Below are 26540 nucleotides of genomic sequence, written 5' to 3'. Positions count from 1 at the left end.
TGGTTTGTGTATACACACACACACACACACACACACACACACACACACACACAATGGAATATTACTGAGCCATCAAAAAGAATTAAATCTTGCCATTTCCAACAACATGGATGGAACTAGAGTCTAAGATGGGGTTTAGCAAGACTTCTTCCTTTCCCAAGGTTCTCAAGGGGAGCAGGCCAAATGGTTTGCTCCATTTCCTTCCAACTGACATCTGAAAGTAAAGATAGCAGGAAGCAGAGTAGCTGTGGATGCCGCGGATCTTACTCCATCTATCTGATCCAAAATAGGAAAGGTTTTTATTCTCAAAGATAATATACTTTTCTGGTTGACCTCCATATAAAGTTCCACTGAAGACCCTATAACTTTAAAATAACAAGGCCCAAGACCTTCCAGTAAAATTGAAAATGTCCTTACTCCTAACAGCATGCCATCATATCCTATTACAGATGACAGGCTGATTAAAATCTAGATGCCAAGCTGGTAAAATGCACCCTTCCCACCAGGACAGTTTAAGAAGACCAAGAGAGGTGTTAGCCGACCAACACCAGGATAGCAGAGAGGGTAAACCCGGGGAATAGCAGAAATGGCGAGACATTGAACACCTGAATAAATAATAGCAAAATCTGCAAAGTCTTAAGTTTTCATGAGACGTAAGTTTCTAAAAGATTTGACGTTGTTTCGATAGGACCACCAGCATGAATGATATTCCTCTCAAGCGGCCTTTGCAATCTGTACTAATCTATGTTATCACTGATTTAGTCAGAGCCCAAGGGAAATGGCAGCATCAACAAAAGACTCCCGTCCATTGTGGAAGATGAGGAAGAGGAGGAGGAAGGGGAGGAAGAAGAGACAGCCTCCCTCTCTCCCATCTACACAAGGGGATCCTCCTCTTCACGCAGCAAGAAGGTGGGAAGCAGTAAAAGCTATCTAGGCTTGAGCTTGAAGCAGCTGGCCTCAGGAACAGTGCCGTTTCACTCACCTATCAGAGTCTCCAGTTCAAATTCCCCAAAAAACAAACAGGAAACTGACCCCCCTAACCATGGAAAAAGGAAAGAGAGAAACTTGAAATTGCAACTTTCGGCTTTGAATAGTTCTGGACCCCCAGACCTCAGTCCAAGGTAAGAATCACATCATATAATTCTTTCCTAGGTAAAAATGGCTGCCTTTTATTCAAATTGGTACCTAGTTAGTAAATTATTCAGCCCTCTGGGCCTCTCAACCACACAGGTTCCTAGCCTGGGTTCTTCCGCTTTCCTGAATATTGTGTGTAAATTTTGCGTCTGCGTGGAGGTGTGTACAGTATGACAATAGTTTTAGTTACATTCTCGAAAGGGTCCATTAAATGTTCAGAAGGCCTTCTTCACTCCCTTCATCCATTTAGCTCTACCTAAGTGTTGATGTTCATTTTCAATGCTATTTTCTTTATCATTGTGGATAACCGAAGCTTACTTTTATTTCTGGCCTCTTCCGTAGGTAACACAGCATAGCTCTATTTTTAATTTTAAAAATTCTCTTTAGGATTAACTAAAGATGATTGAGAGGCTGAAAAATCCTGACTCAGAAATGTGAAAGAAGTGGTCTATGGAGCATAAAAGCAATAGTAAAAAATCACATCATAGCTGACAATAAATAGAAGCAAGAAAAAAAAAATACTGAGTGCTTCCTATGTCCCATGTCCTCTGCTAGGTAATTTCACATTCGCTATTACATTTAGTCTTCTCAAGAGTCCTGTAAAGTAGTTCAAATTATCTATACTATTTTGTCCAAAATCTCAGAGATTAAGTTTGGAAATCTGTATTCAAATTCTATTTTTCTACTTGTAAAGCAAGTGATATTTCTAAATATATTTAGCTACTCTTTTGAAGAACACAATTCATCCATTGAGAGAGATTTTTTTTTTTAAATAAGCAAAACATACTTAGAAGTTCAGGAATTCAGTTGAGGATGGTAATTTGAAAACATTGCCTTACTCTTCTCCTTCCTAAATTTGTAATAAGAAGAAAGACAGTAAATTTTAAATAGGGGAAAAATATATCAGAACTGAAAAAGAAAGGTTTATCTTGAACTTATAAGAAGAACATTTTTCCTTTTATATATAGAAAAAGATTGTGAGGACATACATCAAAATGCTAACAGTAGTGGTGCATTACAGGTGATTTTTATTTTCTAATTTTTGTTACTTTTATGTTTATATTTTCTACAAAAGACTTATAGTTTTTAAATAATGAGTGCATTAAATAGCATTTAGCAAGGAAAGAAGACTAGCCAAAGTCCTAATAGTCGTTTATATGAAATTCTTTAACTCTTACTTCAGAGTTCTGTCCAGGTTCAGAGTAAAGGTGTCATCAAGGTTATTTAATGTGATGCCATAATCATTAGGTTAAAAGATTTTAATTCTGAATGAAGTGGTGATTTAATATGAATTCAGAGAAGAGGACTTCAGTAGCTTAAGGTGTTCAATCTAAGAATAAATAAGCTTGCAAATTCTACAGCATTTCTGTCCAATAGAAATATAATGTGAGCTAAAATTGTGAGGCACATATGTAACTTTAAATTTTCTAGTAGCCACATTTTTAAAAAACAAAACAAAAAATCCACATACACAAGTGAAGTTAATTTTAGTAATATATTTTATTTGACTCACTATGCCCCAAATAATTAATTTCAAGTGTAAATAACAGTAAAATTTTACTAATAAAACCATTTGCATTTTTTACTCAAATATTCAAAATCTAATGTGCATTTTATGCTTACAGCACAGCTCAACTTGCATGAGCCACATTTCAGGTGCTCAATAGCCATACAAAGCTAATGGCTACCATATTGGAGAGCACAGCTTTAGAGACTGCAGAATTTAGAAATCAATACAATATTTTTAAGTCTCCTAGAAATACTGGAACCAAAAGCAAAAATGCACAACTAGCCAATTTCCTTTATTTTAAACAGGATCGTTGATGGAATTGAAGATGGAAACAGCAGTGAGGAAAGCCAGACTTTTGACTTCGGCTCTGAACGCCTCAGACCAGAGCCCAGAGTTTCTCCTCCTCTAGGAGGTAAGCTCTATATTTAGTCTTCTGTCAAGGGGTGGTATTTCTTTTTTACTTGTAACGTTTGGCATTGACCCTTTTTTGCCTTCCCATTCTCTGAGTATTTCCCACATGTTAGAACTTTACCCATGCCATGGAAAAATTTGATTTGAGTCTATGCCATCTCCAAGTTTCTAAGATATCATTTGTAATTGTTCCTCTGTCCAGCCTAGATGCCCTGCCATTTACCAGCCCAGGTAAATGGTGTGTTAGGAGACTCAAATGTCTGCTATTCATTAAAGGGTGACCATGTTTTCTTAGGATAGATGCAGATTAAGCCACAAAAATAACATTACCAAGAAGAAAAGCTGCGTTGGTTGTATACTATAGGAACATAGGTTATATTTATCCAACTTCTTGAGGAGAGATCCTGTATTTGCATTTTGTCAAAGGATAAAACAACTTCAGAAGGATGTTTGAAGGCTGGAAATGAGGGAAATCTGTATGAAGCACTGTGCTCTAGCAATGGTAGATTAATGTAAGGGTACTCCCAAACCCAACCCAGATTCCTCTCTCTCCCTTGCCTTCTTGAGCTCATTGCCCATAAAAAGTAATCTGTCAACATAATGAAGGCCGGAATGACAAAGAAATTGTAAAGAAGATGCACCTGTAGTTAATAAAGGGAGAATAATGAACAAGCATAGGCTATCCAAAACAATTACCAGAAAACTGTAAGATGAAAGGCCAGCAGTCCCCTGCCAGCTCTGTCCTCCCCTTCCCACTCAGCTCTGAGATCCTTGTGTCAGGATCCATTACTAATTAGTGAATCCCTCCATGAACAAAGCCAAGCCCAGTAAAGACTTTTGAATGTACGGTCCTGGGTGAGTGTGTGTGTCTCCTTTTGGTGGAATTGCAGTATTCCATCTCAGCAGTCCTTCCTGGCCCTCATTATCGTCTAGGGAAACGGAAGGGTCCTTGCAAGCCTCCTTGCTGTGGGGTGGGGGAGGGGAGGTGTGCAGGGGGAATGGAAGACAGGGAAAGAAGGAGTGCAGATGTCAGTGAGCAATCCTGATTCATTCATTCAGTTGACTTACATGTGCTGATATTACTCTGGGGAAAGAGGCACAGAAAGCATATAGCCACACTGATGTATTTGCTGCGAAAGTTGATGGCAGGTCCCAACCGGAAGTTTTCCTTATTGACTCACCTAGACCTGGAGATGTTGCACAGAACCTCACCATGTCTATCCACCTATTTCTGCTCCCACCATCTTCTTAGCCTTCTCTTTTCCTCTTCCCAGTATGTAGCCCGATACTCATGCCCTCAAGCAACAGATTTTCTTAGCTCTATCTCGTAAATATCCCTCGATTCTAAGATTTTGTATCCTTACTGCCACCATATTTTTCCTTGCCACATCCATCTCTTGCCTGCTTTGCTACCAGAGTCTCTTCCCTGGTCTCACACTGCTCTCCATTCAGAGTAAACATTTTTAAAAATACAAATTTATTCTTATAACTCTGATCCTATGCGTAAAATACTGACAGGGCTTCCTATTACCCTTAATGTGAAATTCAAACCTATTACCTAATTGCCTTTTAAATGTCTCTTTTCCCTGCTAGATTCTAAACTCCATGAGGGTCAATTAGATTTTCTTTATTCATTGTTCTCTCCTCTAAAGGAGGCTTAGCCTACCATATATGTTCTCTAATCATTCATTGAATTAATAGATTAACTTTGCAAAATGAAAATAATATATATTATATATATATATATATGTAATATATATATATATCTCCTTTCTACTCCAGCTAGCAACGATTTATCTGTACTTTTGTCCCTGACAGAAATAAATGTATTTGGAAGAGCAAGGTTTAAAAAAAAAAAAGTGGAGATAAGAGAACCAGAAAATGGGAGAAATTATCTTTTAGAGCAATTCAGGAAGAGATAGGAAATCTGCAGTAGAGTTTAGCACCTGAAATAGAAGTTGGGTGGCGGCGGGGTAGGGGTGGGGAGGCTCTAATGGACACAGGAATCAATATTTAGGGGAGAAAAAGAGGAGGAGGAACAGAACATCCCTTTTCTATGGTTTAGTCATTGGCTCTGATATATTTTTAGAGAATGGTCAAAAAAGGAAATGTCAGGCACCTGTGTGGCTCAGTCGGTTGAGCGTCCGACTTCGGCTCAGGTCATGATCTCATGGCTTGTGAGTTCGAGCCCCGTGTCGGGCTCTGTGCTGACAGCTCAGAGCTGGAGCCTGCTTTCAATTCTGTGTCTCCCTTTCTCTCTGCCCCTCTCCTGCTCATTCTCTGTCTCTCTGTGTCTCTCTCTCTCAAGAATAAATAAACATTAAAAAAAAACTTAAAAACAAAAATGGAAATGTGTCATCTTGGAACATGGTGGTGATTTGCCATGGACACATCCCATCAGGGAGGTCATGGTCCCCACCATGATACGTGCCCAGTTTCAAGGTGTGTATCAGACAGGATCCAGAGGATTACTAGAAGCATGTTCAATCCCAGGGAGACAGAACCTACAGTGCACAGGCATCAGGAAGAGTTAAAGGCAGTAGCTTAGGTTTCCTTACCCATTTCAACTGCCTTAATCCTCGCATATGAAGTTTATTACTAAAGGACCCATTCTGTGTGTGTTACACTTTTCAGACTCAGAGATTGGAGCTGCTGTTCTCTTCATCAAAGCAGAGGAGACCAAGCAGCAAATAAATAAACTCAACAGTGAGGTATGGAGCTTTCTCTTCCTTTGGTCATGCTGGAGTGGTAAGAGCTATAAATCCTAGTTACCAGCAAAAGCAGTATAATGTAGTAATTACAGGCGTATGCTCTGATGTCAGACCACCATGGATGAATTCCCACTAAGCCTCATGTGAGTTATGTGACCATTGACAAGTTCCTTACTTTCTCTCATGCTCTATTTCCCCACGTGTAAGTAGAGGGTAATGATTATGCCTACCTTATGGCCCATTGTGAAATTGAGACAGTGCAGGCAAATCATTTAGCATAAAGTGAGCACTAACTAAATGAAAATTATACTAATTAGCATCATAAATGTATTGATACTTGGTATAACTGGTGCTTTTTCACTTTTTTCATGTACTTTAATTTTTAATGAGTTAAAGCAAGGTGATTAATCCAAAGATGAATGCTATTTCTCAGAATAATCAAATGGCCTGAAATGCGCTTCTTTTCCCTGACATATATTTGCTGTGTAACTTTGAGCACTTTACCTCTCTGGACCTTGCCATCTATTCATGTGAAATAAGGTAATTTTTAGGACCTTTATTAAAATATATTTTGCATATCATAAAACTCATTCCAAGTGTACAATTCAATGATTTTAGTAGCCTTATCGAACAGTTCTACCGTCACCGTATCAGTTTTAGAATGCTTTTACCTACATCCCTGCAGTAAGACCTCTCGTAGCCATTTATGATTAATCCCTGTTCCCACATCCAGCCCTAGGTCACCACTTACCTACTTTTTGCCTTTTCTGGCCATCTCATATAAATAGAGAAGGCAATATCTGAATCACTATCCTAACTTTGGTGCCCTTCCGAAAAATTTTAATAATTTTGTCTCGAATAAAAACATTCGAGACAATTTGGAGGCAAATAGTTTATTTGGGAGGTGGCCCAGGAAGCAACATAAAGGATAGAGAGGTAAGGCAGAAGAGAAAGGGAAGCACAGAAAGAAAGGCGTGTTAATAAGATAATTAACTCTGTGGGCAACTGGGGCTCAATCCTGCTGGGGACCACTGAGAGAGTATGTAGGACAATTCAAAACTGTTCCACCATAAGGCAAGGAAAAATGGAATTGGGGGTGGTTCCTGAGAGATTGACTCCCTTGCTCTTCATGCAGGCCTCGCTGTAGAGGAGACTAGAAAGGTTCTTCAGACAAAAATACGCAGGAAGACCTGGACCTTCCGGGTACACCTAGGGTGAGGGCACATGGACGGGCACAGACAGTGTAATAGAATCCCTTTCTAGGACTAAGATTGCCTGAGGAGATCGTAGCAAAAAATATAATAGTTATTGACACTGGGAAGATTTGTGGAAAATGAAATCATGTTATCATATCAGTTTCCAATTATCTGCAACAATGGAAAACTGGGTAGTTTGTCATAAAGCCCAGAGGTTTCTCTTAAACCTGTGTATCTTCAGCTTAGTGAAGATTTATGATTTACTGCTGTCTCTCCTTCTGCGCCCACTTTCTCTGGGAGTAAGATTGTTGCTAACAAGACGTAAGAGAGACAAAGGGCAGACTGACAATATAGGAATGAAAAACTAATCAGATTGAAACTCCTTAAATCACAAAGACTTGGCCATACACTGGGTCTCGTAAATAACATCTTGTTAAATACAACAAAACAAACCTAAATACCCTGTTAGAAAACTTTTTATTGAACAATTTCTTTTCAAATATTTTTCTTGGCTAAAAGCACCAATTAATATGAACTCTTTGGATTCTTTTCCCTCATATGTGAGATCATTTAATGGTTTTAAGAACTGACTGACCAATGTCTTAGCTCAAATACTAGAGTCAGTAATTATTCTGGGGAAAAATGTGTTTATATCTTCACCTTTTGGAATGTACATAGTTTCCCAAATCACAGCTGTAAATCCACACCCTCTATGATTTTCCTTTGACCATGTGAACTAGTGGTAGATACGTTAAAACAGATAACCACTTGGAAAACAAAATATTTCCCCAATGTGATTCGGTATTTATGATTGCTTTTCTAGTGAGATGATATAAATCTTTTTATCTTGCCATATATTGAAATGAAAAGGGCAAGGTAAAATATCAATGGTCCAATTATCCTTCCCTAGGGAATTAGTTTTTCCTTATAGGAAAATACCTGATTTCTTCATGGCTGAAGCTTAAGTTAGAAAAATCTTATCCTTTGCACAGAATTTAATTTATAGTCTTGACTCTTTGGGTAGTGCGTTAAAACCCACTAAGACAGGCAGAATGAAAATACAAATTGGCTTCAAAGTGTAAAATTATTTTTCTTCCGACCTACTTGTTTTTTTCCTCCTATCTCCTATAATGTCGTTTATGTAGCCAAAAAAAAATCTGTCTTTTAAAATCCAAGCCTAATTTTTCCACTTCCCCTGTATCCTGCCACTCACCCATGTGATCATTTGATTGCTTTATTCTTCATTTATTCTTTTCCTTGTTCTGAGTAAACAAGAGAAGAATTGATAATGAACATGGGATGCACTGCATAATAATAACTCTTTAATAAAAAGGGCAATCCCCAATATATGCGAGGCATGTCGAGCATTATGTAAAGTTTGAGCACATAGCAACAACCCCATTCTGATATTTGCCCAGACATTTAAGATATAAAGACATTGTTCATTGATGTGTAGATTTCATAATCAGCTGGCTAAATACAGAACAAAAATCAGAAAGGAAATAATGTTGGTAATAACCTACATTCACAGAACAGTGAAGGGTTTAAAAGATGTAGGGCAGCTGCTAATATTAGAACGCTTTTGAAAACATTGTCATTGCTCTACAGCGGACAAAGAAATAGTGCAATTCTAAGGAAATTGTTTAAAAATAACAACAAAATGTCACCGTGGGGGACATGGGCTGTGTAAGTCAAATGCTCCATTTCTGAAAAGGTTTGTAGGTAAGGGTTAGAATGTTTTCTCATTTCTGAAATCTGCCTGACCCAGAAAGACATTGCGGCAAAGCCTACCAAGGGAACCTACGTGCTCTGCCACAGCAGGCATAAGACATAAAACACACTAGTAGAGAAAGAGAATGAGCTGTAGAGAAAGAAAAATATTCTTATCCCTATTCATAAAATTAACTCTCTGACTTCAGCAAAGCGTTCACCTTCCCTAAGTTCAGATTTTTTCTCTATTAAATGGTAATGATGAAATCTGCAATATAGGATTGTTGTGAGGACCTAATACCATATGTAAACCATTCAGCATGATGTCTTCTGTTAATAAGGGGTCAAATACTCATTCGCTCCTTATATAAGGTTGTACTTCTATCCAACAAAAGGTAACTCTCAAGTTAGCACCCCCGCCCCCCTACTCTCCCCCGCCCAGTGCAGACTAATTAGTCCATGTTTATGGAAGAAAATGAAAATGAATGGACTTAAGGGAAACATTTGATCATGAAAGTGACTACTTTTTACCTGAGACTTTTCTCTTGCTATGAATTACCAAATATAGGGGCACCTGGGTGTCTCGGTCAGTTAAGTGGCCAACTCTTGATTTTGGCTCAGGTCGTGATCTCAAAGTTCGTGAGATTGAGTCCCGCTTTGGTCTCTGTGCTGACAGCAAGGAGCCTGCTTGGGATTCTCTTTCTCCTCTCGCTCTCTGCCCCTCCCCCCACTCATGCTCTCTCTCCCTCTCTCTCTCAAAATAAACATTAAAAAAAAGAAAAGAATAGAAAATTAAAATAGAAAAATGAAAGGGCATATTGTTTATATTTCAGTGTATCTTATTTTAGCTAAATAGTTTGATGTAATAGTGTCAGTGTATTGATGTAAAGAACACTTGTTCTATGAGACTTCAGGATTAAAGGGCTAAGAGACCTTAAGTATGCCAGTTTACCAATCTTTAATCATTACCTGATATTACACTAAACACAAATAGCAAAATGATTATAAAACTAGGCAGAATGGAAGCTTACAGGAAAGATAATCATAGCCAAATCTTCATTTTCAAAATGAAAAAATGCAGGTGGCTTGTGAAATCATCCTTGCTCAACAAAGGGCATTTTGACTGGAATTCTCTGATTGACACTTTTAGAATTTTATTTTGTTTAAAAAATAAACAACTTCATTGAGATATAATTAACATATCATATAATTCATCCATTTAAAGTGTATAATCTGAAGCCTTTCAGTATGTTCACAGAGTTGTGCATTCATCACCATACTCAATTTTCAACCATTGTAAACCATTACCCCACAAAGAAGCCCTATACCATATAGCCATCACCCGTGATGCCTGAAGTTCCCCTACCCTCAGCCCTACTAATCTACATTCTCTGTCCATATATTTGCCTGTTCTGAACATTCCCTTTAAGTGGAATCTTACGTTATAGCCCTCTGTGACCAGCTTTTTTCATTTAGTATGAGGTTTTCAAGGCTCACCCATGTTGTGGCCATACCAATACCTCATTTCTTTTTACACCCACGTAATATTCCATTGTATGGATATACCACTTTTTGCCTATTCATTCACCAGCTGATGGGCATTTGTTACCACTTTTCAGCTAATATGAATAATGTCGCTGTGAACATTCATAAAACATTCACACAAGTTTTTGCGCGGACATGTTTTAATTTCTCTCGGGTAATTAAGTGGAATTGCTGGATCGTATGGTAACTCTGTGTTTAAAACATCTGAGAAACTGACAGACTGTTTCCCAAAGCAGCAGCAGCACTTTACATTCAGCAACATATGAAGGTTCCAGGCTCCTATTTGCTTGCCAACAATTTTTTATTTGTTATTATAAGACTTTGTTATTCTAACCACACTAGTGTGTGTGAAGCGGTATTTCATTGTAGTTTTCGTTTGAATTTCCTGGATAGCTATTAATATTGAGGATCTTTCCATGTGTTCATTCTTTGGAAAATCGTCTGTCCAGATCCTTTAACCACTTTAAAATTGGGCTGTTTCTTTATTCCTGAGTTGTAAGAATTCTTTATATATTCTAGATACAAGTTATGATTTTCAGTTTTCTTCTCCCATTACTTAAGTTGCCTTTTCATTCCCTACATGCTGGTCTTTGAAGCACAAAAGTATTAATTTTGGTGATATCCATTTTATGTATTTTTTCTTTTGTTCTTTGTGACTTTCAGGTGACATTTACAAATTTCTATCATGAGATCAGTAAAGTCTGCTTCAGTCAAACAAATAAAACAACAATAATGGAAGTTGTTCTTAAGAGTTGCTTTACTACTTTTCTAAATGGCTATGAAGATTTAGAATTCTATTAATAATTCACACAAGGAAACCTACATGAGTAATACCCTATGGTAAAGGATATTCCTTAATCCTCTGAATTACTGTTATCATATCTTTTCATTGAAAATTGGTTCAACTGAAACACACTGACAGAATTGCAAGACCATTCCAAGATCCTACTATACAATCTCTTTTCTTCCTCATCATGATCCTATTTAACTCTTGACCATCAATTCTCAAAAGCAAAATAAAAAAAAAAGCTATACATTCACTTGTTGACGTAGAAAAACAAAATCCATTTAACTGCTGGCAAAGCCATTCTGCATTTTTCATTTCAAAACATAAGTATTATTGACAATAATGATTCATTTCATGCACACAGCTTTCTAAACTGGAATATACCCAACTATTTAGTGCTTTACAGGACACTTTTTGCTTATTTTCACTTCTCAGGCCTGTATGCATAGATAGATTTGTATCTCTCGTGAGAGGTTTACTGATCATAAATAAATAAATAAATAAATAAATAAATACTCTAAAGAATAATGAGGATCTCCCAAAAGAAAAATATATATGTAAATCGCTCAAAAGCTTTTCCTGTGAAGTGTGAATTTCGCATTCATGTAGTTTTGGATATTAGCTGTTTCGGTCCTCCAGGCCTGTGATCACTTACATATAGACCTCTTCTAATTTTGAATAGGGAGACTAAATGGACATATTGGTAAGGGCCCCAGGGAGACCAATGCCATATTTCAAATGGGCAATTTGAGCAGGGTTGAATAAAAGGAGTACTTACAAAGAAGTTAGTTGAGTATAGAGAAAACACAAAGGATAGAACAGTCGCTCCCACCGTGGGGATAATAACAGAAGGTCAGTACAACACCTAGGTCTAAAGGGCCCAGAGTAGAGACTGGTTATAGAATCTTGAGTCAGAGGAAGGTGGGTGAAAAGCCACCTGAAAGGAGCTGTGATCTTTGTTGGGATCTTCTACCCACCTCAACCCTGCAGGGAAGCAGCCGGAGGAACACATACCCCAACCTCCCTCTCCTACCCCCCTCTGATCTGCTAATGTTCTACAATGGCCAAACCCAACCAGAAACCAAAGAACCAATGAGCCTGTTGATGGAGTTCATACAAGTCAGCCTCCAAGGAGCAAAACTGGTTGGAAAGTGAATCTGTTCTAAAAATACAAGTGGGAAATATTCAGTAAAATGAGTCACTATGTATTCAAGCAAGTACAGAAAAAATCAAATGAAATTTAAACAATTAGTTATTGATTGCTTATTACTAGTAATTAGCCAGTTAGTAGTAACTAGTTATTTACTTACTACTAACCAATAGTTTCAGAATAACTGGTTATTTTTTAAAAAGATGGATATGGGTATTCCCCTCCCATACTTGCTAAATAATTTGTAAGTTGATATGTTTTTAAAAGAATATGCCCCCCTGCCATTTTCCATTCATCAATAGGAAAATTAAGTTCAATAATTGATCCAATCCAACAGCTACAAATAATATTCAAATTTTTTAAATAGAATCTTATAGTCGGAAGTGATTACAGGGAAACTTTCTTTCCTATCCTCCCCCAATACATGAATTTCCCCCTTTTTAAAAAATTTTTTTTAATGTTTATTTATTTTTGAGAGAGAGAAAGAGAGTGTGAGCCGGGGAGGGGCAGAGAGAGAGAGGGAGACACAGAATCCAAAGCAGGCTCCAGGCACTGAACTGTCAGCACAGAGCCCGATGCGGGGCTCAAATCCACCAACTGTGGATCATGACCTAAGCCGAAGTAAGATGCCCAACTGACTGAGCCACCCGGGCGCCCCCATGAATTTCCCGGTGTAAAAAGGAGAACCTCATACATCTTTCAAAAGAGCTATGATTTTGCCTCCAATACCCTATGAATTTGTTTGATTCTTCTATGATGAATCCCAATTCTTAAGTCCCTTCTTTAAGCTTTAACACCTGCTTTCTAAACTTGCCATTCAGTATTTACTTTTTATGTACATTTATGTTATTTTCACATGTACATTTCTTCCTTCCCCAAGGCCCTTGAGAACTTGGATTATGTCTCCAAAGAATTCTGTGAATTGCCTCAAAATTGTCACTATTTTTGTTATTGTTAAAATTCTGAAACTTTACTGAAGTGCAACAGAGAATATCCTGTATCTCAAATAAGGACTTGGAAATAAGCATATATGAACTTGTGAAGGTTTGGGGTTTTTTTAAGTCTTTTTATTGGAGAACAATTAAGCACCTAGAGAAATGGACACTGACACTTCCCATTTACTTGTGCACAATTATAAATAAACACAATATCATAAATCAGTACTAAATTAGTCACATTTCCTTTTTATGCTTATATGACCACGTGATAGGATAGATTTTGAAATAATCAATTTTTTATAAATAATGAGTAGAAGAATTATTCTGAAACAAATATTTAAGCAACCTCAGCTTTGATATTATTGTATTTTCATATTGTGGTAGAATCATAAAATCTGAAATTTGGGAGATATCTCAGAGGCCACCTATTCTGGCTTTTCACCCTATATGAGAATTTTCTTTCTGAGGTTATTGGCAAGAAGTTATTTTGCCTGAGTATTGTCTGTAGTAAGAACTCACTATGCCTCAAAGAAATTGGTTCCCAAACCTACTTGTGCTTTCAGATTCTCAAGGAATGTTTTTTACAGGATTATAGATATTTTTACAAATTAATATATAAAATAACGACTACTTTTAAAATAACTATTCCTTTGGCCAAGCATAGACCAACTAAATCTCAGAACCTCTCGAGTTGTCACTGGGTATCTGTATTTTTTTTAATTCTCCAAATGCTTCTGATGACCACCAACCACATTTCTCAATTACTTTAGCTCTTAGAAACCTATTCTCTATATTTAGCTCATATAACTCTCTGTAAAGACTTTTATTAATTTTTCTTACTTCTGTCCCTCTTGAGTTGAATAGAAAAAGCTATGTAAATGTTTTTTCAATGAAAATACTTTAAATTTTAGAGGTAGCTAATATCTTTCTTCCTCCCCATTCTGTGGCATGTTTTTCTCTTCTATAAATGTTCTCTCTTCCTTGAAACTTTACTCATGTGACATGAAGTACAGACCCTTAATCATCATGATTAACTTCCTTTGTCTCTTCCCTTTCCTCTGTTCCAATTTCTTAAAGCAATCACAAATGACCCCAGCTGTCCTACAGAGGACATTTCCAGAACAGACATTGTCCACATATTTTAGCTTATGAAAGCACCTAAAGGTCTTGAATTTGTTCTCTCTGTTCAGAAAGCTCTTCTCCAAGATATCTGTATGGACAGCTCTCTTCCCTCTTGCAAGCCTATGTGCAAATGTCAATTTCTCAGTGAAGTCTTCCTTGACCAGTCTTTTTAAAATAGAAGCCCCACTCCCCAAATTTACTTCCAAATTGTTTTCTCTCATAGCCCATCAAAACTCAATTATACTACATAGTTTATTTATCTACATTTGTCATTGTCTTTATCCCCCCCCCCCATTTAGAATGTCAGTTCTATGAGGACAAGAGTCTTTATTTGCCTTTTTCTTTGCTATGATTGGCACACAGTAGACATACATTTATGGTGAGAATGCATTAAAAAAATGCTGGATTATGCATTATATCTATTTTAACCATCAGGCATTAAAACATTGAAGAGAAAAATGGAATTTCACTTCTGAGTTTGAAGAGACATTAGAAATCCTGTCATGTTACATGTTCTTATCACAGATGAGTAAATTGAGGCCCAGAGATCATCACATATGCAGCAAGAGATATAGAAAGCCTGAATCCCAGTTCAGTAGTTTTCTTTTATTGGGTTAGCTTTCAAAGAAGACCATCCTTGGTCTGCAATGAAAAGATTTCCTTCTGAAATATCAGAAACTCACATCAAGACTTGAGTCTTTGGTCTCTTAAATTACCCATATGTACGTAAGTGCAATACTTGATTTAATAATGCACAGCTCGGGGCGCCTGGGTGGCGCAGTCGGTTAAGCGTCCGACTTCAGCCAGGTCACGATCTCGCGGTCCGGGAGTTCGAGCCCCGCATCAGGCTCTGGGCTGATGGCTCGGAGCCTGGAGCCTGTTTCCGATTCTGTGTCTCCCTCTCTCTCTGCCCCTCCCCCGTTCATGCTCTGTCTCTCTCTGTCCCAAAAATAAATAAAAATAAACGTTGGAAAAAAAAAAAAATAATGCACAGCTCATTTTAAGGTATGATAAGTTTAGAAAGGGCTTTCAAAAAAAGACTAATAAAATGTACTATATGTTTATTCAAGAGGAAAATATATGTTTTCCCATATATGTTTCCCATTGATGACTATTCCACATGTTAGCATTTTGAAATCCAGAAAAAGAAAGAAAAGAAAAGAAAAGTAAGGAAAATAAAGAGAAGAGAAAAGAAAAAAGAAAAAAAGTATATTTTAAAGCCAATAAAATGATAGAGTGTTAAGAAGAGACAAAGGAGGTGGCTGGGGGGAGTCCACTTGTAATATACTGACTTTTTAAATGTGTTTTTAAATCAAATATGATAACTGGTAACAAAATACTGTTACGACAGACTTACGCTTACTTCAGTTGATAATCTGCAAGCCTACTTTCTAAAATAAATCTCCTCCGACTTGGAAATAAAGGAGTTTCTATGCAAATAGCATTCATTAAAACGTTTGCTAGGGAAACGTATTTTGTTTGAAACCCCATTATCAGAAAAAGCTTAATTTGGGGAAGGTATCTGCCAGTGGTTAAAAGAAAATCCTTTCTAGACTTCTGAACAAGTTTTAGGTACCATGTTCCATGGTGCTTTATACTACACCTTGCTGGATCGGTCTTTCTCACTGGGGTGTTCAGTGCTCAATTGCTGTGAGAGTTAAAAGAAGAACCCTTGCATTAATTCAGATAGGAACCTACCGTTTTGATGTGTTTTTTTTGGACACTGATTTGCAGTAGTTAAAAATTGGTCATTGAAATTTACAACAACCAGAGATAAAGGAGAAACAATTAATAAAAAATCAGTGTTCTTTTTAGGGTAAAATATTTTGGGGATTTTTAAAGAAATTAAATGCATATAGATGTATTTTTTAAGTGAGGTTCTAGTGTGCATATTGAATATTTTGTTTTTATTTTTTAATCATCAGCAATTTTAAACATACAGATATTGATATAATAACAGATATCCAAATAACTGTTAGCCATATTAGTAAATAATAACATGTCTCCATGTTTCATATGTTGTGCTTTAAAGAAATTTAAAATTTTATATCCTTTCAAGCTCTTTTTTCCTATTTCATAAATAATAGAATTCAAGAGTTAGAGAAAAACATTTAAGAAAAAATTAGAAATTAGAAATTAGGGTAGAAAATTAGAAATAGGGTACTTTAAGCCATTTAAGTGTTCAGCTCTTGATTTCAGCTCAGATGATCTCATTCATGAGTTCAAGACCCACGCTGGGCTCTGCACTAACAGTGCAGAGCCCAGCTTGGGATTCTCTGTCTCTCTCTCTCTCTCTCTCTCTCTCTCTCTCTGCCCTTCACCCACTCGTGTTCTCTCTTTCTCCCCCCCCACCTAAAATAAATAAATAAACATTAAAAAATTAGAAGTGAGAAAAAAATCATTGTAGAAATTGCCTAAATTAGAAGCAACACAAGAACAAATAAACAAATAATGCCAAATTGGTGGTGAAAAGGGAGGAAAATTTAAAGCATCTTATCTAAATGAAGAGAATTTTTTCTAAAAAGGATTAGGAGAAAAGTGTCAAATATTTAAGATAAACAAAGAAGCTCTAACATAACAAAAAAATGTAAGTCTCAGAATAAGAATGCCAAATTCAGGGAACCAAACAAACACTAAGAACAATAATCCAATAAAACTCCCCTAAAATTACAAAAAAAAAATTTTGAAACTGCATACTGCCAATTTCACATCCTAGTGAAATTACTAGACTTTAACGTAAGAAGAAAATTCATTAGTTATTTAGACAAAAAAGATCTTTTTATAAAGGACTAGCAAGGGAAAAATCTAGACTGTCATTAGACTTTTAGACAGCAACATTTTATGCAAGATGAAGTAACATACAAAATATACAAGATGCTTAGGAAAAGAAAGTGTAAACTAAGGATTTTATATCCAACAAAAACGACCATCATGGTGGGCTCCTGGGTGGCTCTGTCAGTTAAGCGTTCAACTTCAGCTGAGGTCATGATCTCATGGCTCATAAGTTCGAGCCCCGCATTGGGCTTTGGGCTGATAGCTCAGTGCCTGGAACCTGCTTCAGATTCTGTCTCCCTGTCTCTCTGCCCCTGCACCACTCACACTCTGTCTCTCTCTGTCTCACAAAAATAAATAAACATTAAAAAAAAATAATAACCATCAGGTACCAAACTGTTAACATGAAAGAACTCAAGGAATATTGTTCCCATATATATTTCCAGAAGAATGCCCTCAAGAACAAGATTCAGAAAAACCAAGATGATTTGAAAGGCATTGTCATTGGACAAGTTCATCAGCATTAAATATGTGCTTATTTCTAGTACCAAGTCTAAATGAAAGTTAAAGAAGAGAAGGTATAAGTTGTCAAAGGTATGCTCTGACAATGTAAATATGGATGAACCATTGAAAGGGGAGTGGGAAGAGAATCAGAATAGAATATGTCTCCCCCAGTTTTTTAACTGTTTTCAGTAATCATAATTTGTAATGGTGGGACTGGTATTGATATATTGCAATTGTTGAATATGTAATGGGGGATAAAGTAAATGAGTAATTATGAGATCTCTTAATTCTGTCATCTTCTATACCTCAATAACCAGAATTCACAGTGTAAAGGAGATACAAATATAGTCCTGAAATAGAGTTAGAAATATTAGTATGAACCTGTGTAGCATCATATACATGCATACATTTCCAAGCTCTTTCAAAAAAAAGGGAGTATAAACAATTACCAGCCCAATAACAGTGAATATGCCTTGATTATGGCCTCAAATAAAATTTCCCATTAAAACAAGCTCTTGGATAAATACAGTCTCTTGGAGAAATAGCTGTTTCCACTTCTGGAGGCATGAAATACACATCAGCCCAGAACACCTTAGTGTACAAGACAGCAAGAAAGTTATCACACACTCCTAGGATGATGTCAAAAGAGCTCAGGAGCCAATATGAAGAGTCTTCCACTGGCCAAAGATGGGATAATATTGGTAAGAATAAGAAATACATGGGATTACAACATAAAATAAGTTACATAAAATAAGTAACAAATGCACCAAAGTGACAGCATAATAAGCTTCTGAATTTCCCTCCTCCTACAGACACACTGAATGTACACAGAATAATTCCCTCGGAGAAATATAAAAATAAGAAATAATAAAAACAAACTGAATGACTCCTACACATCAGGTGAATGAGAAAACCCCCACATGGAAACAGATAGGAAAGGCTGGGACACAAAAACCATAAACCCCACCCCAGGTACACTACCATACAATCAATAGGGAACCCCTAAATCCTAGCATTGGAAAGTTTGGACCTTGTGCAGTACCCCCAACTAGGGCCCTCAAAACACCTAGCTCTGAAAGCCAAACCAGCTTAAGTTCACAAGTCCCACAGGAGCAAGTAAAGTAGTTTTTAAATGGTTGTAAGAACGTATCTATGGTTGTATTTCCAGGTTCAGCAGAGAGGGAGCATGCAGAAATGCCCTTCTAGCTTCTCTCTGGAAGGGAAATGACTGCATACTTTCCCAGCTGCTCAGCTTCTAATCCACCTGCACGTACATGCTGTCTATGATCCTCCACTTTGGGACACTGACAGATCTTGGCACATCCTCAACTACTGGGAACCACCCAGAACAGAGACAACAGCTTTGATAATCACAAAGACCCTAACCCCTCAAGATTCCACCAAAAACTGTTAGAACCAATAAATGATTTCAGTAAAGTTGCAGGATACAAAGTCAACATACAAAAGTCAGTTGTATTTCTATACACTGATAATGAAAGAGAAATTAAGGAAAACAGTCCCGGGACACCTGAGTGGCTCAGTCGGTTAAGCATCCGACATCAGCTCAGGTTATGATCTCATGGTTCACGAGTTAGAGCCCTGTGTCAGGCTGTGTGCTGACAGCTCAGAGCCTGGAGCCTGCTTCAGATTCTGTGTCTGCCTCTCTCTCTCTCTCTCTCTCTCTCTCTCTCTCTGCCCCTCCCCCACCGTCTCAAAAATAAACATTGAAAAAAAAGAAAAAGAAAACAGTCCCATTTACAGTAGCATCAAAAAGAACAAAATACCTAAGAATAAATTTAACCAAGTAAGTACAAGACTTATACACTAAAAACTACAAAATACTGATGGAAGAAACTATAGAAGATCTAAACAAATCGTAAATGCCAATTACAGACTTGCCAGAGGAACTGGAAAAGGCTGTTTCATCTAAATTCTCAGCTTTTACTGAAAGAATTATAATACGTCTGGAGTTAACCAAAGGCACTAAATCCACAATAAGAACTCATGATCTGACCTCTTGGAGTACAAACCAGCAGCATTATCATCAACTGGGGGCTTGTTAGAAATGCAGAATCCCAGAACCCCACATGTACTGAATCTGAATATACATGGTGTCAAGATCCCCAGGTGACTCCTATATACTTTAAGTCTTAGTAAGCACTGTTCTATACAGTTGGTACTCTGAGAAGAGACAGACTTTTGTTTGGTGTTCTTTAATAGCGGTGAGGATCCCTTAGCCAGACAGCAATTTGGATACTAATCAAACTTCGTCACAGGAAGCAGGGAAATAGATGAGAAAAGCAATCAAAGAGTTGATAAATAATGGATTACAATAATACAGCTAAAGTAATAAAGTTGTGTCCGAAGGCCTGAGCTTGCAGAAATTCAATGAAACCATTGGCATAATCACTTTCAAGGCTTGTAATTCTTCTCTTATTATAATTTAAGAGGCAACAGATGCACCTGCAAAAGTGAACCCCTTGGTACTATTTCTGTGTGACCTCAGATAAGCCACATCACCTCTCAACATTCTAGTCTCTCCAGCTGTAGAACAAGATTTACAACTTTTGTTAGTAATGGGACTGAGATCCTCATTCGGATGAAATTTATGCAAGTGCCGAGTAGGATTATTATTTTAGCTGACAGATAAAAAGACTGTCACTTGTTTTTGAATGCTTTATGAAGCAAAAGACACAAGGATGAAATTATGCCCATCGTCCTTTTTGTTTTGCCTGCTTCTGGAGTTTGATTGAACTTGTCTAAATCCCCTGGTAAATATGCAACATAACAAAAGATTCAATGAAAGACCATTTAATTACCTGAATCAGAGTTTGTAGAAATGTATATGTGTTCGTGGCAGGGGGAGAGGATTGGTGTAATTAGTACCCGGAATTTAGGAAAACTGTGTCTAGCAGGAAAATGTGTACATGTTTGGCAAAAATTTAGTGACGGGTCAAGAACTCTTCAAGCTAAGAAGATTATATCAACAGATGCATTCCCCATCTGTTCACTGAATGCACAAAAATGGAAATGACATTTTTTTCTATCAGTTGAAGTTCCAGTTATACTCAGAGGCCATGAATCATACCATGCCAATAGCCAAGAGTCAAAAATGTAATAACATGAATAATAGAAGACAAAAGTTAGCTATCTTCCATGTAAAATAAAAGGTATTGGCAAATACACATTCTCGTCTTCATTAGGAAACTCACACTGCTGTTCCCCAAAGGCACAATCCAAAGTCACACCAGAATAGCGTATCTGTGTATACACCAAAAGGCACACAATCTAACCGTAAAAATTGGCAGTGTGCAGTCTTACTGGGACTAGAGGTCAGCAGCACCACAGATGGATTTTTTCAACTATGTAATAACACAGTGGTTTAAAAATCTCCCATTTTAAAGTGGTGGGGGCATCCATGAGACACTGAGATCATATAAAACATTCTTACCTGCTAGAGTTACAGTGATACTTACTTCTGTGTCTTGCAGTGCTATTTAGGGGGGGTTGGTGAAAGTCATTTAAGGGGCACCTGGGTGACTCAGTCAGTTGAGCATCCCGACTCTTGATTTTAGCGCAGGTCATGATCTCATAGTTTCATGAGGTCGAGCCCCACGTCAGGTCTGCACGGACAGCGCAGAGCCTGCTTGGGATTCTCTCTCTCCCTCTCTCTCTCTGCCCCTCCCCTGCTCACGCACACTCTCTCTACTCTCTCAAAATAAGTAAGAAACATTTTTTTAAAAACGTTATTTAAGTTCAAATGAAAATACCAGAAACTCATATTAAGAAATTAACCAGGCAACTTAATATTCATTAAATTACTCAGGCATCAACAAAGATTTTAAATGGCAGGACTTATGCAGGGACTGGAGCTATTATTAAAAAAACAATAAAGACTAGCCATACTTGCCCCCATCTAGCCCCGCATTGGTCCTTATTCAATGCTGATCCTCACGAAGCTGCACATTGTTGTATCTTGACTCACACGTATTTTATAGAGAATTCTCAACCCGTTTGACTGCAGTTACCCAAACTTTACACTGGAAATGCAGGATCTTAATCAATATTTTTCAAAGACTCTAGTTATTGCTAGTTATTGCTGTTACTATTAGTTACTGCAAAGATGCATGCAAGGCAATGCTAAAACTTGGAGATTCCGTTTCTTCCAAATTATGTAAAAGCATGAACAGAGTGGTTTCTCTCTCCATGCTGAGGCTGAAGAGCAGTTATATAGATAACTGGCTTTTATTTTCTTTGGGCTAAGTGTCAGTCCTGGGTTAGTATTCCCTATCATGAAGAAGTTTTCAACTAAGCTGTGTTGTATCATCAAATGCAGATACTGGGATCTTGACAAATTCTCAGTTATATGGGGACCAAACTGTAACATTCACTCTCTTATTTAGTCCTCACAACAAAGCATTTGTGGAAATATGATTGAGAGGAGGATGAGAAGTAGCATCACATCAGTGGAGCAAATTGAACATAAGAGGGGAAAACCAGATACTCTGGAAATGTGGGCAACAATGACAGTTTCCAAGCCAATAGAAGTTCTGAGAAAACCTGGATCTGGCAAAAGTAGAAAAATTGTGGCGATTAATGATTCCCTTCTTAGAGGTATAGAAAGACCAGTGTGTGGATTGTCAGGGATAGTTGACAAAGTCTGTTGTCACATGGGTATTTCTATTCATGACAGAAGGTACTGCTCAACAAGACCAAATGCACTGCCCAAAAACCTGCTAAACACCTAATGATTTGGGTGGTTAAATACATGTTACTGGGACAACAGAGGAGGGAAGAATCTTTAGATGCTCCAAAGTTTTGGATAGCAGACTGAACCACTTGGGAGCACAGATGGTGTTTTCAACACTTCTTCTTTCTAGCAGTTGGGACTTTGGAAGGGACGGAGAAATCTTGGATGTGAACAATTGGCTCTGCAGATGGTGATGGTGAGCTGGTTTGGCTACCAGTTTTACATCCTGGACTGATGGGTTTTTATTCACAGAAGAATTAGGAGAATGGGGAGGAAGGAAGGGGGGAAAATGGAGAAAGGAAATGCAACTGAATACACAAGTAAGAGAATAATGTGTATTAGGTTATGGTTTGTTTATCTATTTTGTCTGCATAAGTACAAATAATCAGAAGGCCACATCTAAAATAGGCTAGGGTAGCAACCAGGGATGCAAAGAAGCTTACCAAATTTCAACTGATAAAACGACTCTGGATAACTTTATTAAGTTTGTCACTTGGCATCATATAATCATGAAACATGGGAGTCAGTACGTAGGGACAATTTCCCCAGGGAATTAAAGCTACCATGGAAATCAAGTCACTTGCTGGGACAAGTGACAAGGCAGTAAGGTAAATAAAGTCTAGCAGAAGTCTTGGCCAAAAGAGACCCATTTCTACAACTATGAAGGGAACACAAGATCAAAGAGATTCTTAACAGTGGAAATGCCACCTGCTCTTAAAAATTAAGGAATACCCAAGGAATTTATATATAAAACCTTTAAGTCATAATACCTACTTTAAACATATTTACTTGGGACAAAGAGGGTTAGTTACAGATTTCCCAGTATAATTTTGTAGTAGGCAGCTCTCTCCCAGGATATTTCTGGTAAAATCATGAGATACAACAGAATAAAAATTGCAGGTGATATGAAAGCCAAGTCCTTCAAAATGGCAGGGCGTGCATTCATTTAGACATCCAAGACGTACTGAGTACACGGCGTGTTCTGGGCATTGCCCTGAGTCCAGGAGATACTGAGATAAGTAACCGTTTCTATCTACTCTCAAGGAATTTATAGTGTCAGTGGAGGGCAGACAGTCCCACATGATACTCAGGCTGCTCTGTGAGATTAAGTGAGCTGTCGGGAGCCAGCTCTGCAGAGAAAATGAGGGGTTAGAAGAAGTTTGAAGGGAGAGAAGAAACTCACCAGGCTGAAAGGGGCAGAACTGAAGAGCCCCCGGTCAGAGAGAAGAGCACGCTGTGCATGCTGAGAAGTGGGCTGAGAAGCTCCCTGTGTTCAGTCCGATGGTGTGCAAGGGGGAGCCTTCAGGACGTGGAGCCACCAGCCAATGAGATGGGGCTTGTGAAGGGCTTTGTGGTATCCACTCAAAAGGGGGTTGTCTCCTCTAACATGAGTAACAGAAGACATTTAAAGAATTTAAGTAGTATTGAGTTAGGTGGGAAAACTTTGGTGCATTTGATCTGGATGGCTTTTGTTTGTTTTCACTGACCTATTTCTGTAGTACTCTGCTTTTAAGTTGTATTCTGAAGACATATCTCCTTAAATGGATGGAGCCTTGTTCACAAAGGAGCCCCAACAACCTTCTCTTTAGCAAATGCACATCTTCTTAAAATGTTTTTAATGTGTATTTATTTTTGAGAGAGAAAGACACAGTGTGAGTGGGCGAGGGGCAGACAGAGAGGGAGACATAGAATCCGACCGAAGCAGGCTCCAGGCTCTGAGCTGTCAGCACAGAGCCTGACGCGGGGCTCAAACTCACCAACTGTGCGATCGTGATCTGAGCCGAAGTCAGACACTTAACTGACTGACCTACCCAGGTGCCCCCAAATGCACATCTTCTTACCATGCTATAAAAAAGCATTGATCCTCACCAGTAGAGACACTGCATTCATTGCTTTCCACATTTGACTGAAAATAAGGTCTTCCCTGTGTTAGAATGAATTTAGTTAGCAAACCCAGCAGAAAACAGTAAACAAAAATGCAGTGAATCTTTCTGCACTTTCTGTGACAGTCTGTTGTCACCTTCAGTGTCACCAGAGTATCCACCTCCAGGAGATGCCATCTCTCCTTGTGACAGTTGCCTTTGTCTTTGTGAAGGGAGAGATCCCTTACCCAACAGGGATTAATTCCCTCATGTAACTTTAATAAGGTGCAGTGGTGTTTCCTCAGTGACACTGACAGAAATCTTCCCTAATATAAATTGATCATTACCCTCCAGAGCTAAAGAAAGTTCTATTGCCTTAGGTTCCTTGCTCCTTTGAGTTCAAGCTGATACGGTAATTTTGTTTTCTGGAAATGTTAATGCTTTTTAACAGTCCTGGAGCCAGTCAAGACTCAGGATTCCCATTCAAAGTTCATGACCTTAAAGTTGTGGCAAACGCACGGTAAAAGTCAGATGTCAAGAATGTGGCCCTGGAAAGGTATTTCGCCCATAGAAAAATATTTATTTTGAAATCTAGAACAAATAGTTAACCAGAAATCTGTCCGTTGCACCATTGTCTGGCTCCAGATTTCCCCTTGCTTTACGCCACTTTTGTGGTTTTATTTGTATAATTTGATATGAGATTTTGCTGTACTTAATCAGTCTCTGACTTTCTTAGAGATGATGCCAATTACTTACTTGATGATGAATTGACATTTCAGATAGCTTTTACACATGAGCTGCCTTTTTGTATCATCTGGGCTCTTCACAGATTCTGACCACATTAGCAAACTCTCTCACCTCCTAAGAAATATCTCCTTTTCCATGTGGTAATATGCTATAACAGAAAGAGCACCAAACTTAGAAGGCCTGATTTCTAGGTCCAGGACTGTCCCTCATGAAATAAGGGACCTTAAAAATGTCATTTAACCTCTGGACCTCAGTGTCCTCACTTTACAGGTAGAGAACTAATAATGTATCAATGCCTATCTTAGCACTGTTTATAGATCCAGTAGAGAAAAGGGTACCCAAAATCATATTGTATTATAAATTTACAAACATTTATTGAATGGCATAATTGTTGGTGTGCCAAAAATGCAAAATGGTTCTTCAAAGACTGTGTCTTTATTCAATCCTAATAAAAGGCCTATTGAAAGCATTTTTACTGGGAACTAGTATGCTCCTGGTCAGTTTGATACAGGAATGAAACTTAGACAATCCACAGAAATGGACGGCTAATATATCCCTTCAAACATCTCATTTAGTGTCAGCCTTCTCTTCTGAAATTTTGATAGAAGAGCTAATCAATTCAAGATGGAACCCATGTCTGCAGGTGCCAAGATCCATATCCAGATTTAAGTGTGATCCATGCACTTTAAAATTGAGGCTTGGCAGGTTACGAAATTAGACAACCTGCAGTGAAGATTTCAAAATGCATAGCACCCTTCTCAGGGTCACCGCTTTGCTCCTTAAATTGGAGGCTCAGAGGTATCTTTTTATGACCAGAAGTTTCGGATCTGCTGAAAAGCCTGGACAAGCATTCGATCGAGTCCCTCGAGTTCCATGCTAGCAGCAAGGCAGAAATACTTTTGGCCTCGCAATTTCAAGGCAGGTGTTACCAGTTGGTTGCCTGAACCATGGAAACACCTCCTTCTGGCCTTTTTTAAATGCCTAATTCAAGCAGCACTACCTCCTGATGGGCCTGCCAGGGAGAATTAGTTTCAGAACGCACTCGCAGGAAGTGGAATGAATTAAGCTGCTGGATGAATTAGGAATGTATACGTAAATGTTGAAAACAGTTGGCACAAAACAGCAATCTTGGATTTGGCATCACTGAAGTTGCACTTCTCTTTGTTTTGTTTTGTTTTCTGATGATATTTAGTCAGTAGGTTCAGCTGCTTATATTGGAGTTTTAGGATTCATGACAGTAAATCAAGTCATAGAAGATCCTTTATAAAATATAGTCTTAAAGCAATCAAGGCAAAGCATTACAACATCATGTTAGTGTTACAGAGCTCACCAAAGATTAGAAAATACATGTTTGTATCCTGCTTTCTGAAATCCAGGTTTTCTTCACTTTGAAGAATGTAACCCCCCCCCCCAAAAAAAAAGCTAGATTCAATCTTCTGGTGGGCTTCCTTGGTTAAAAAAAGTGATGTGGTTGGTAAGAAAACAAATAACTCTAGCGAATTTTATTATTGGTTTTAAGAGTAAAATGAATCATGGAGACTCTTCAGTGGTTCTTAAGTGTTTGAGAGTTGTGTCTACTTCGAAAATCTTACAAAAGCTGAATGCCTTGCCTAGAAAAGTGGATAAAACACATGCCACACAATCTGAGTTATAATTCCACAAGGTTCCACGTTCACTGATGGACCCCCGTG

General features: G+C 37.9%; 1 protein-coding gene across 1 annotated transcript in view; it reads left to right on the top strand.

Annotated features, from left to right (window-relative positions):
* KCNH8 (potassium voltage-gated channel subfamily H member 8) overlaps positions 1–26540 on the top strand; it is a 356045-nt gene that overhangs the window by 328140 nt on the left and 1365 nt on the right. Inside the window, exons 13-15 of the mRNA XM_047100054.1 lie at positions 763–1121; positions 2950–3056; positions 5690–5766. Coding sequence (XP_046956010.1) covers positions 763–1121; positions 2950–3056; positions 5690–5766 — 543 coding nt within the window. The remainder of the gene's footprint in view (positions 1–762; positions 1122–2949; positions 3057–5689; positions 5767–26540) is intronic.

Source organism: Lynx rufus, unplaced genomic scaffold (assembly GCF_022079265.1).
Source record: "Lynx rufus isolate CCGP_SWC_20201006 ecotype Redwood Valley unplaced genomic scaffold, mLynRuf1.p SCAF_5, whole genome shotgun sequence".
Taxonomy (NCBI): domain Eukaryota; kingdom Metazoa; phylum Chordata; class Mammalia; order Carnivora; family Felidae; genus Lynx; species Lynx rufus.
Note: the sequence above shows the minus strand (reverse complement) of the source record. Positions and strands in the feature narration are given on the sequence as shown.